This window comes from Acipenser ruthenus, chromosome 31 (assembly GCF_902713425.1).
Source record: "Acipenser ruthenus chromosome 31, fAciRut3.2 maternal haplotype, whole genome shotgun sequence".
Lineage (NCBI taxonomy): Eukaryota > Metazoa > Chordata > Actinopteri > Acipenseriformes > Acipenseridae > Acipenser > Acipenser ruthenus.
The window spans coordinates 8619314-8633254 of NC_081219.1; the positions used below are offsets into that span (position 1 = coordinate 8619314).

The 13941-nt window shown below is 38.2% G+C and overlaps 1 protein-coding gene across 1 annotated transcript in view; it reads right to left on the reverse strand.

Annotated features, from left to right (window-relative positions):
• Positions 1 to 13941, reverse strand: part of LOC117396921 (roquin-2-like) — a 47330-nt gene that overhangs the window by 11011 nt on the left and 22378 nt on the right. The window contains exons 4-14 of the mRNA XM_059005660.1: positions 13388 to 13621; positions 12064 to 12239; positions 9197 to 9397; positions 8748 to 8880; positions 8083 to 8201; positions 7101 to 7213; positions 5906 to 6196; positions 5108 to 5316; positions 3822 to 4243; positions 3253 to 3426; positions 547 to 696 (exon numbers count right to left, since the gene is read on the reverse strand). Of these exons, the coding sequence (XP_058861643.1) occupies positions 547 to 696; positions 3253 to 3426; positions 3822 to 4243; positions 5108 to 5316; positions 5906 to 6196; positions 7101 to 7213; positions 8083 to 8201; positions 8748 to 8880; positions 9197 to 9397; positions 12064 to 12239; positions 13388 to 13621 (2222 nt within the window). The remainder of the gene's footprint in view (positions 1 to 546; positions 697 to 3252; positions 3427 to 3821; positions 4244 to 5107; positions 5317 to 5905; positions 6197 to 7100; positions 7214 to 8082; positions 8202 to 8747; positions 8881 to 9196; positions 9398 to 12063; positions 12240 to 13387; positions 13622 to 13941) is intronic.

The window sequence follows — 13941 nt, forward strand, 5'->3', positions numbered from 1 at the left end:
TAAAACAGATAATATATGTGTAAGAATATTATTATTATTATTATGATTATTATTATGATTATTATGATTATGATTATTATGATTATTATTAATAGTAGTAGTAGTAGTAGTAGTAGTATTTTAATAACATAAACATCACGGTGTCCAAAAGAATGAATCATACAAACAGCAACGCTCAGATAACAGAAAGCGGCTCCAATGATTTATTTTGTTTGTTTGGCCACATCCTTATACTCATCCACAGCTAATAAACACTCAATAATGCTCAATTAAAAAAATACCAACAAAAACAAAACTTACTTAATTCAATGACAAACATTGTCTTTGTACAAGTCTTTTTCAGAGTCGTAGACTCAAATACTAATAGCCTTTCTATTCTAAATGTTGCATTACGTTATAGTATAACAACATTTTGGGGGTTTGGAGAAGCTAATTAGATTCACAAAATATATAAAACATTAGGGTGTGGGTTAAGGTCACCAGTATGTAGCAAATACATTTAAAAAACAAAAGAAAGTGATATGTAAAACTATGAACATTTCTTACTGTTAACTCCACACTGGAATTGGCCACAACATCTTTTGGTTCGGAATCGACTGCATGAATGCATGTGCCGATAGTGCCACACGACCAGGGAGAGTAGTGAGATAGATGGCCATCCTCCTTATATTTAGAGCCCACGAAGTCACTGGAAAACTGAAATGAAAAGCACCCCAGTAAATACACTGTAACGGAAATAAACATGAGCTGGATGGGGAATTAGAGAAACAAGCAGTATGTAATGTTAATAGGGAGGTGGGCCAACACTGGCAGCTAGGATAGCACATGATTAGACATGGTGAGTCTGCAAGGTGTTGTTCTGGAGGGGTAGAGGGTCATGGGTAACTAACGTCTATACATTCTGCAGGATAGATTAAGCCCTCTGTCAAAGTATTTCAGATCTGCCGTCTTGTCTATCATATAACTGGTTCTCTTGTTATAAATAAAAATGTAAGTGTGACACACATCTGTCTTGACATATACACATTTTGCTCTTCATGCATAAAATAGACAACATAGCTTTCCAAGGACAGTGTGGGGAAAAAAAAAATAAGAAACAGGTTTACAGACCCCTACAAAGTGCCTCTGTTGTTCTGAAATGGCTACTTTCATTATAGCTTTGAACAGATTTAGGCTGCGTTGCCCAGCAACTGTCACACTTTAAAAGGCTTTAGAAAAAACTAAACAAAAAGAAACAGCAAGTGCTCTGGGCTGTATTTTAGAATTTGCTTTTGTGAAATTGTTTTGAAAAATTCTAATTCTGAATGATCTTGCTAACTGGATCGTGTTTGGTCTCATTTCAGATAAGCAGCTACTAACGCTATTGATTCATAAGGCTGTGTACCAGTTATACATAAAACATGCATAATAAAAGTAATTCACTCAGGACATTCTTTTAGTAATACATCTTTTATAATCAACGAGTCAATAAGAAACCTTTTACAATCCATTACATGATACAATGTTTGACCTGACATGAGCTAGCACCTGAGATAGTCTGCTGCACAGTGAACTCACAGATTGAGACTGACATTGCTCATTCGACAGTGACAGAGGGCAATCACCCCCAAGAGGCCAGAAATGTAGGTAGATCATTGTTAATTTGCATTTTACCACACTTCCCCTTGCCTATACTATACATTTAGCATACATTACCTTAGTTAATAATGCTTAAATATGCTTATCTGTGAATTATAATTAGGGCTTCTGTTTTTCAGGTTTTATTAATTGCATTTTTCGGTGATTATTTTGAGCTATTTTCGAGTTTTATGTAAATCGGGTTTTTCCGGGGCTTTCGTTTTTGATATACTGTATGAAATTAGTGTTTTCGGTTACTTTCCAAAATGCTTTTTTTTTGGTGTCAAAATATGTATAGTAGTAACTCGACAGTACTTGCACACTTAAGTTGTACCTTCTTTCCTTTGCTGTCTTCCACAAAATCCCTATGGTCACGGGCACATTCTTCTGGGTTTTTTGTGTGGAGGCATCTTTGTTCATTTCGCCACAATTCTGTTTTAAATCCTCAGAATCTTAACTGTAATACATCTTTAAATCCCGCTAACAAGCCTCCATCCTGATTGTAATCTCGTTTTAAATCTCGCAAGCGGAGTCTCCAATAGAAATGTAGGAATGTGCTGTCATTCAGTAGTTGGGGCGGGTTTAAAGTATTCAGAACGAATCAATGATTCAGTCAGGAAGGCGGGACATTGCCCAGCAGCACTGGGAAATATATTTATTATTATTTTTGTAGTATGTTTTATTTTTTAATGGGAATAGGGTAAAGTCAATGTGAATAGATTAACCATTTACACAGAACTTCCACAGAGTTGCTGCAAAACCAAAGCCAACTGGGCTAAAGAAGCTGAAATTCGCCAATGTGTGTGTGTGAGTGAGAGTGAGAGTGAGAGTGAGAGTGAACCAGAGTTGGATACCGAAGAGTGAGTAAGCAGACAGCCGGGCGAGTAGCTGGAGTTCGTTTTTTATTGAACTGAGAAGATTAGCTGAGAGACTGTAGATCCCACCAAAGTTTCAGAACTGTTCAGTGTGTTGAGCTGTTCAGTGTGTTGATATGTAAATAAATCCTGTTTGTCTGCCTGTCACTCAGCAGAGAATGGACGCACCCACAAGGCAGACGGCTACCCTGTCAGAAGCATTAATACCCTGCATCTTTCTAAACAAGAAATTTAGGGGAGCTCACTAATAAAAGCTGAATCTCAAAACAATAATTGTGTGAATATAGTAATTATTACAGCTGTGTATAATGGTATTTAAAACAAGATTAATTTATGCAGCTTTTTACATATCCGCCCTTTCTCTGGTCCCACCGCAGTCGGATACGCGAAGGACAACTGTACTATTCTTTGCTAAGCAATGGTACACCACAATAAAGGTTTAAAGTAACCTGGCTTGGAAGTTAATATTGGTACAAGATGATGGATAGTTATAATAAAGCTGAAAAGTTTTCTTGTACCCCACTGAGGATATAATCATCTTGTTAAACAGTAACAAGAATAGGATTAACTCTCTTTAAATACAAACTACCACCAAGAAATGAATATAAATATAAGAAAGTAAAATGTGCTTTTAAATTAAAATAACCCAATAAAACGCTTACAAATAAAACACTTACAAAACGCTTAAAATCATCACCAATAGAGCTTCATTGTTAAGTAGGTTTGAGCTCAGTTTCTGTTCTAAGTGGTGAAAGCTGACCTCAGTGCTGAAGTCCACATTGAAGAGCGGGGAGGAAGGTGAGGGGGACTGTGCGGAGGAAGGAAGGGCTGGAGACACAAGCAGTGGAGGCTTCTGACTGTGGCACTGGGTCCACTGGTCTGGTTTCCGCCTGAACGGCTCATCGTAACCAACAGGCATTCGGTTGTATGAGTCCTGAAGTACAACAAAAGGGGGTTAACATTTACAAAAGAAAGAGTACATATTTCATAAGAATTTAAAATTAACTTGGCGGGCAACATATTTCAATTCAAGGTATTAACACTGTAGGTCACAACTTTACCATTGTTTGTATATAAAACATGAATTCATGCAATAAGTTTCAGAAGATATACATTACTGCGTAAGCTACAATATAGATGAAAGAAGCCTGCAAGAACAGTGACATCTGAACAGGATATCAAAATAATGGGATAAAAGTAAAGAAGACCAACAAAAGCATGAAACGGTACATGATGCAAAATTGTGTGGAAGTATATGTGAATCCCCTATCCTCCACATGTGGACCTCATCAACTAAATTCAGTGCGAATGGCTTCAATATTGACCTACCCTTTGCAAAGTCACGGCTCTCTGCTCACTTGGTACCTGGCCAGCCACAGAGTAGTATCCATCGAGGGAGCTGTATCTTTCTCTGAGAGGAGGCTGGTAGATGGACGAGTGCACCACATCCATGGGGGGTAAAGAGCTGCTTCGAACGTCATCTCGATGGTACATCTGAGGCCTCCACATGCGCTGGCTGTCGTACACGGGAGCGTACATCCCAGAGTGCACTGCGGGGTGGCTGTACTGCTGCGGGGGGGGCGGAGGACAGGGAGAGGACGTCATTCTCCTCCGCGGTGGAAACGAAGGGTATTGGTCTGTGTAGGGCACTGATGGGGGAGGCAGAGATGATTCAGGCACATTGGTGGAACGGACAAAACGCGTGGAAGCTGAAACACTAGGAGGAGGTGGCGGAGGAGCATAGTAGTTCTCTAGAACAGGAAAGCACAGAAGAAAGACAAGGAGGTTAGTTTACGTAGATTTAAAAAACAATACTATTCTAGGTTTTTAAATCACTACAAACAGATATACCTCTGTAACAAAAAACATAGAACCGATGTTTTTCCCTATGAACACCGAAAGAACACTGGAGAATTTTACTTATTTTGTGTGCACACCGAGGAGGGCTTACAACTTATTTTCACAATGGACTAAATCAGAACTCATGTTCGGTAATACTGGAAAAGAACAGGTCGATTTACTTTTCACACGATATAAAAATTAACACATATTTTTTGCTTTCATCAAAATTCCAGAAAAGAAAATGGAATCAATCACCCTTTAACATGGAACGGGTTACCAAGCCACGCTGTGAAATGCTGAATCAATAGGATCCACTAGTTACTAGGAACCGTACAAGCACCAATAGGCTGAATGGCCTCCTCTCGTTCTGTTGATTATCTTATGTTCTTATGTACAAAATACAAGTAGAAACTGCAAATATATGATTTTGCCACCAGGTGGCATGTGTTTCATACAAAAATCCCTTTAACCCTTTCAGCCCTGAATTAGAATGCAGAATTAAGTTATATAATTAAAAAAGGAACTCTTATTGAATACACATGAGAACTGGACAAAAAAATATTTTTTACATATATTTTGGTAAATTGGACTTAAGTCCCATCAGTACTTTAAGAACTCTAAACAGCGCTACTACAAAGGGTTAAATTAAGCGTATTTACAAGTCTTAGTGGCACAGTGCACTATGCAAAAAAAAAACAATAGAATGCTTTCAACAATACTTTTAATGCCTTACTCCACCTAAAATATAATTTTTCTTGTTTTGGTAAACATACTTGTTTGGGATGGTGGTGCATCGTAGGACACCGGTGTCCGCGGGTCTAGGTAATACACATCAGATTGCTGAGGTGGGCACAGAGGTACCCGGGACACAAACTGGCCAGGTTTAGAATGTACTGAATTCATACTGGCTTCACAAGAGGGAGGAACAGTTGAGGTAGCTGTGCCAGGGTTTACAGGAGTCTTAGAAGGGGAGACCATCTTACTAAAACAAACAAGAGAAATTAAAACACTTTTAAGAAAAAAATTGCATTGGCAGGACTCCATTACCTGACATCGGGGTACAGCTGAAACAAGTATATAACAATACCTCAGATCCGCACATCACAATTGCAAATATAATGAAAGGCATGCCAACCAGCCGTATAATACCAACTGAATTCAAGATTTAAACTGTATTGTTATCCATGCTAGAAAAGATCAGGTAGAGAATATTGCTTTCTAAAGATCTGTAATAATGGCGAATGCATAATTATTATGACTGTGGTATGTTTTACAAAACACAGTATAACAGTAAAACTGCATGTTAATTCCATGTTCAAAGTGATATTTTTTCTCGTATCCTATTGGTATTGACCATGCATAACAATCCACGTGAAACTATACCCAAAGTGTATGCTTTGTGCTTTAAAAACAAACAGTCTGATACCATTCATAACAGAATCAAAAGGTAGAGTCAGTGCACTCCCTTAGAAAGATGTTCAAAGGGAATTAAAAAAAACAGCTGCAACAAAATGTGATACACCATACAATGCAGCTCAAACAAACTTGCACTTAATATTACAGAGTCTTACTCTTCAGGAGGGGATTCTGTGAGGCAGCAGGGAGCAGTCAGGCCGTTGGAGCCTTCCCTGGCAAGTTTCTTCAGCTCGTCGAGTGAAGAGTCAGCCCCTCGTGGAATAAGCACAGGCTCGCTGCTTTCTGTGTGAACCCCATTGGTATTGTGGATCATTTTCCCCATGCCTTCTGTGCTTCCAATTACAGTAGTTGCTGTGCTGTTGTTCACTCCAACTTTACCGAGGAGAATCTGAGACACAGGAAAGGTCCTGACAGACGCACTGATCTTTTTATTCCTCATTCGGTATCTGGTAAGAAACACACAATCAAAACGTGATGAAAAGAAACCCTCTAAAACACCATCAGTGTAATAACTAGACATGAAGCAAAATCTGACATTTTAATGTTAAAAGAAAGACAATATTTTCAATTTACAGGGAAATCACAAAATATAAACCAAACTACTGAAATGTTATTGATACAATTTAGTTTTCTTGTGAAAACCCAACAAGGATAATAAATCAGTACATAAAACCCTGTTCAAAAGTAAAATATCCACATTAAAGTCACGTACAGTCATTGCTATTTACAGTATTTCTGGCGATCGCAAATGAACAGAACAAAAACTAACAGCATAACTGATGAGCATTGGATTGGTATTCATATTTTCTTTTCTCTTTTTCACTCTGACTGTACCTGAAAAATCCCCACCCACACCACTTTAACACCTATACTTTTTCATCAATCATAATGATGAGTGCAGTTTCCCTTATAAAAGTTTTCTATAGTAAAATCATAGCAAAGTGTTATAAAGCACGGTGCAAGTATGGTAAAGCACAGGTAAGCTTTGTAAAGTCCAGAGAGGTATGGTAAAGTATTAAAAAAAAAATAATAATAATAATAAAAACACATGGGAAAACTTTTAATTTACCCTGAATCATTACATTGTAGGAGGCACTAGATAAAATGTTAGTCTACTTCAGACTTTTTAACTTACACACTATGATTGAGTCATCATATGACCAGTACTGCTTTGCATCGTTAAAACAAGCAGTCACAGATTGCAAATGGTTGTGTCGAAGTGTGTAAATGGACAATGTGTTCCATCACCATTTAATTAATTATTTAATACATTGACGGCTTAATTATCACCGCTAATTGCTATGTCTGGTGCTTCAATATCTGTCAAGTACATTAAAGCCCCACACATACTTCTCCAGTTCCTCCTGGGAGTGGGCAAACGTACAGCTGGCTCCACGTGGACAGCCTCCTTGCTGCCTCAGGTCTCGACACATACTGGTTTTGTATTTGCTGTTTGGTTGTGGCTAAAAAAAACATTTAAAAAACAGTATCATTTAAATGTAACAGACATGTCCTGCTCCTCCAAAATAAAAGCAGCAACGCTTTGACGTGGATTTGACAGCCTCTTTATTAACATTACTCGTCCTCCTGTTATTGTGCTGACAATCTCATCTTCACTTTTACATGAATACAGAATATGCAAAATATGCAAATACGTGAATACAACATAAACTACTGCATCCTAGCAAAAATAAGTGTACACTAAAACCATCCAAATATTTTCAAAGAAGAAAAGGGGACCACAGATAATATTGCTAGTGCTAATAAGATGTATTCAAAAATGGTTAGCATTTCTTTATACCTAATGACTCTCAGCAGAGTACAGAAGACACCCAAGGCTCTTTTAATGAAAACAGAACACTTATGTAATGTGCACACTCGCCAAGATAAAACGAAGATGTCCTGTATGTCATTAAAATGGTACTAAATCTTATTTTCTGTAAACAATTGGTCATATTTTCAAAGTATTTGCTCTAATGAACTCGTATATCTTTTTTAAAAGATATAAACACAACTAAGTAATATAATTCTAGGTCTCTTAATCACCCTCAACCTTCTTTGTTGTGTAACATTAGCATGGATTTTTCTGAATTAAAAAAAAACAGTTATTTTAAGACTGGAGGAAACGGTTTGAAAATATGGCCCAATATGTTCAAATGGTATTGTCCATTATAATAATAATAATAATAATAATAATAATAATAATAATAATAATAATAATAATAATAATGTTATTTAACAAACTTTAAACTCTTTTTAAAAATCTAGTTTTTTTTTTTGTTTTTTTTTAAGAAAAGAATCACCAACCCAATTAACAAGATATGCTTCATACCTGGGGTGTTTCATGCCCTTTTTTGCTGAAGTTCTGGATAAAATCCACAAGTCCATGAACTACTATCTTCACAGCCACCATGACATCTTCCAGCTGCTCCCACGTTGGGGGTGCAGCATCTTTAAATCCAAAATATTAAGCATAAGGACATGTTTTTATTTATTTATGAAACAGCACATACCTTTATCGTCAGCTACAGTGTGTGGGTAGTGGTGCTGCAATGCTCAGAGCCAGAACACTCCCAATTGTAAGCTTAAATATGTATGTTTCATGTAGGATCATTAATGAAAGTGTACAGAAATACAGGCATATCTCATTAGAGTCACTGTGGTGTTCAATTGGCATGTGAAATGTTTCACTTTAACCTTGCTCCTGATTCAGAAAAGCCGACCAACCTCCCAAAGAGCAATGTATATGAGATGTTTTTTTACCCAATATTAAACTTTTCTTCAGTTCGCTCTGTAATAGATTTTTATGGGAGTATAGTTTTGATAAAATGCACAGAACTTTTCCTGCATTCACCCAATGAACCTTTTTAGAACGATGCAGGAATAGCTGCCAGTATGGTTTGGCATCTCACAAGATTTCTAAATACAGTACCTATGATAAAATAAACAAAATAATGTACTGTGTATATCTTTCTCACTGCATGAAAGCCCACTTACCTGGGTTATGGTCAATGTTAGCTAAAAGTTCCAGGTGAGGGCTTAGTTGGTTTAAGTTAGCAGGATCTCCTGTCCGCTGTAGGACTATTGTCAGTTCCTGAACACTCTTTGCAAAAGATTCTGGTGACTGGAGCTTAAAAGAAGACACAGGGAAGAAATCAGAGAAGCATTTGGACCTGCACTTTAAGACATGGCACTGGTATGGATTCTTTAAAAAAATATATGAATGCAAAGAAATCAACAAAAAAAAACAATGATAAACTGTATTGGTTATAACTTTTTCAGTTCAGAATGTTTGGAGAAAATCCAATTTAAGACAATCCACTACAGGTGTCACATGCTTCATATAAACACCCTTCGGTGTTCAGAATTGAGGTATTCTTTATTCATTTGGATCGTGAAAGAATTTGCGAACATGAACAACCCATGCTTGTCCCAACAACACTTACTTTATCAATAATAGACTGCATATGTGACTTGTGTGCCAGATCACCATATAGAAGGGAAGACCACTGTTCAGGAGAGATGCGAAGCCCAGCTTCCATGGCAATGTGAACTATCTGTGCATCGTGCTCCCTGCGCAAAGCCTCGTACGTCCGAAACTCCTCTTTTAGCTGCATCAAAGAAGAGTCTTCATCCCTTTTGGTGACCTGAAGAGAGATGTTACAGATCAGCTTGCCAGCCTTCAGCCCCTTTGTACTCTACTGCAATACCCTGGAAACACTATCCTGATCCGAGTAAAATTACCCTGTAATTATGTCCAAGACATCAAATCGGTAAACCTGGCTGGTGAATAAGCAACTGGATTCGTAATCTTCATGATTTCTTCCCACCATTTTAGTCCCCCTCAACCTACTGTACCAATTTACCTATCTGTCAACCTCATTTTTAGAAGGTAACTATATAATAAATACAATATTGGCGTGAGTCGGGGTGTTTTATATTGCTATAACAAGGCAATCGATAAGGAATACAATATTATCATTTATTTATTTGCGTTAGTACAGTATTGAGACAGTTTAAATATAGTTTTTGACTTTTTTTTGTTCTTTTTAAAATTTTATAGAGTATATCTGTCAACTTGGAAAGAGAGCGCACAGGAGACAGAGAAAGAATCACGTACAGAAAACAACTATAACAACTGTAACCACCTAGTACTAGTGGGGGGAGACTCAGCGAATGCAGTACCTAACTACATCGAGAGTAGCAACCTCCCGTACAATAATATTATTAATATTGTTAAGGCAGGACTAAAAGGAGGACTATAATAAGACTAAGTGTTTGTACAGTAGTTCAAATTAGCATTACAGTTAAAATGTACGGCTGTAGTTAATGCAGTCCCCATAATCTAGCATTAAAGTATGCACTGTATTTATTGGAAGTACTCGTGACTTCAAGGTAATGTTGCACTTTATAGTTTAAAATGGAGAGTAAATTACTCAAATGACCCAAAACCTTATCTGGGAAGCTGGTTGTACTGGTGGCAATAAGTCTAAACTTACAGTCAATCAGCTTGGCCAACTCAATAGACAAGCTCTTGGCAGGGGAAGGAGAGGGTTTCTTTTTTTAGCCAGGCTAACCAACCATTCTGATGGCAGTGTCCGCTAATTAGCCAAAAAGGATGTTACACTTCGATAAAGGGCTCACTGATGTGTTCACCGATTACACTTAAGCAAGGTGCACTAGGTATAGTAGATAAACTGAAACATGTTCACCTTGCTAAGCTGATGCTACCCAAACTCAGTAACTGTCCTAAACAGCATGAAAGCATATAGTGTGTGGGACAACACCAGTATATTTACTGGAGGAAATAGTGTAGTGACCTTATAAATCCATCACAGAACAACTTTGCCTTAATTGCAACAGTACAAATAAAGTAAAGTAATCCGTTGTGTATCCGCCCGTCACATATCTGCCCTAACCGTGGTGCTCCGTGTGCTCCCATTGCTGGTAGTGTCACCTGAGCTGTTCAGTGTGTTGATATGTAAATAAATCCTGTTCGTCTGCGGGGTGTATTAACATCATCCTCCATCTCCATCTCCTGCCTGTCACTCAGCAGAGAATGCACGCACCCACACGGCAGACGGCTACTCTGTCACAAGCATTAATACCCTGCATTTTTCTAAACAAGGGACTTAGGGGAGCTCCCTAATAAAAGCTGAATCTCAAAACAATCATCGCGTGGATATAGTAATTGTTACAGCTGTGTATTATGGTATTTAAAACAGGATTCATTTATCCGCTTTTTTGCATATCCGCCCTTACTCTGCTCCCACCACAGTCGGATACATGACGGATGTTGTCGGGGCACTGTTTGGATTCCAGTGATTCCTGTAATACCAGTACAAGCCCATAATATCCTGTGTCTACACCAGCAAGGGGAAGATTTAGTTTTTTCTCAGGTTTCTCCATCTCAATATAACCTGTGTTTTAGAAGGATATATAACAAGGGTACTAACATGCCACAGCTATTATTTTTCTTTTGTAACAATATTATTTAAATGAAACATTAAAAAGGCTATTGTAACAATTGCTTACAGAATGTCCCATGTTAATGTAATATAAAAAACAACAGCTGATATTCTGACGTTGTGGTTTAGTTCAAACTAAGCAGATGAAACAGGGCTGACCAGAGTCTGTCATCACTTCTGAAAATAATTTCACGAATGCTGGCTCTCATACACTTTGTAATGAAGTGTCAGTTTCATTACACAGCAGAATCAGACGATGTTGTCGAATACTTTGCTCCATGTTTTTTTTCTCTTGGCTTTGCTGCTCCTACAATCACTTACAGATGGCATCTCTGTTTAAAACAATACAGTATATTTCCCATCATGTACTGACAGTGTGGTATCAAAAGTGTATCTAAGACAAAGGCAAATAAAAATAAATTACAGTTCAATTAATTAGATTAGTGAATAAAAAAATAAAGAAATCATTTTTTTAAAAAACATGCATCACCATCAAATTCAGTGACAGGCCGGCAGAAACCGACATCATGGTGAAAGAGAAAGAAAAAGCGGTGGGGCTAAACGTTAACACGACAAATCTTATCTTCAGCTGGGATTCCCAAACCCAAACCGCAGCGTGGAATTGCTGTGAAGTGATTGCCAATGAAAGCATGAAAATGTCCAAACTCAGGAGGCATCAAGAAATGCAAAACCCGGAATCTGTATTGCGGTGACATGAACAACTGGTTTCAAAGTCAAAACAACAAAAAGATCTACAGAAAAAAAACAACAAGGGGCTTGTTGGAATACTGCACTGCAAAACGGGAGGTCAGGAAATGTTTTCAACTCCTCAGTTATTACAATACCTTAAAGCAGGAAGCACGGTAGAGAAGCTGCACGACGTGGCCGATGCTGGTTTTGGATGCCTGAGGGAATCGAGCCTCCAGCTTCTGAACAACAAAGAGGACCAACACTTTCCTGGAAAGGGCCGAGCCATCTTCTAGTGCAAGGAGAACCAGCTTGAGAGCATCTTCCTGCATAGCTTTAAAGAAACAACCAGCAAAACAAAAGTGAACCGCCAATAAACTGCCAACAGCTTTAGCATGGGAGTCCTCATGAGCAGACACCATCAACTGTTCACAAGAACAGTATTTAATTTGATTTGCATGCTGTTCGAAGTGTTCACAATCCAATCTCAGATTCCAAAAGAAAAGCAATTACGCAAGTACAGCTGCATTACTAAACCTACTTCTGTGCAACTGTTTGTTTCTGTTTTGGATATACAATAATCCCTCCAGAGGCTGGCACAGCACATTAGGATATCGAGTCTGTTGTATTGTGACATTGAAATAAATCCAGCTATAACCACTGGCCAATTTCCCGACTTTAATTATGAATGCATAGTGAGGTAGATAATGTTTGCCTGGGGCAGGAAAGACAGTGAGAGTAACCACTTCAATTGTACTTCCACTGCCTGTGTTCCACTGGCCCTGAAAAGAACACAATGTGCTTTAAAGCTTCATCTTGGATCCACTGATATAATGTCCCTGGCATTCCTGAAGTACACTTGAAACGCGGTAAAAGCTGCTGCAGAACGAGAACTCATAAGGAGATTTCCTCAGCAAGAATGAACTGTGGGGCACACAGCAACTACTTCAATGGGTACTTTATATAATCTACAATTTCAAAACATTCAGTTTCTTACCAGTTTAATACTGTGTTGAGGGTGGCCTCTATCACTCTTTATGTAATGTCTGCTTAGATAATTATTTACCATGCTTACTATCAAGTCAATTCAAGGGACATTTTTGCTTTCTACTTGACAGACAGACTGAAAACAATCAGCGACTGGTTTTTAAAAAACAGAGAGAGTCTGGGATGCTGCGGTAGTGCAGGATTGCCTGGAAGTAGCAATCGGTAAGTAATTTGGAGCTTTGAAAATATGAAAAAAAAAATTATATATATATATATATATATATATATATATATACACACATCTTTACAATAATGTGTCCCTCTGTTATATAGGAAAATGTGCTAGAAAATGATAGAACTGTAATTCTTATAAGGCAAGATTTTGCTAGAATGATTTGTTAATTTATGAACCAATTCAATATATAGTTGGAAGAAGGTCCTCGTTGGGAATAGACTGAAAGAGTGAGTGCAGCCGTTCTGATGCCTTTGTCTCACCTGGCCCCAGGAACTGGCAGCCCCGAGCCCTGACAGCAGCCCACAGGTTTGCAGAGAGCTGCTGAGGGCTCTGGTGCTGCAGGATGAGCTCGGTGACTGTTCTCTCCCCCAGCGACCTGGCGGCTCTCAGCGCTCGCACTCGGCCCTCCTCCTCCACCAGTTGACAGGTCACCAGCGTCACCAGCTTCCTCTGCATCGGCCGACTCAGCGCGCTCTGACTCAGGCTCGCAACTCCTTCACACAAAGAGAAGGATTTCAGTTTCAACAATGAATAGGCTTTTTAAATTTGAACTCTTCTACAACGGTGCTAAATTTAGAAATACTATAAGAACCGCAATGTTAAGCTTCTTGAGTTTCTTTAAACGTTACTACTAAGTGCAATCTAATTTCCTTCAGGTTAAAAAACAATAAAACCTGTGGGAAATAAACCACTGACAGGTGTCCAGAAACTGACACAGAAAGGTCTATTTTAATCATGTTGTTTTCACTGCTGATCAGACAGTCCAAGTTTGCTAATCTATACAAACAGCATTTCCAGGAACAGCAATATAATA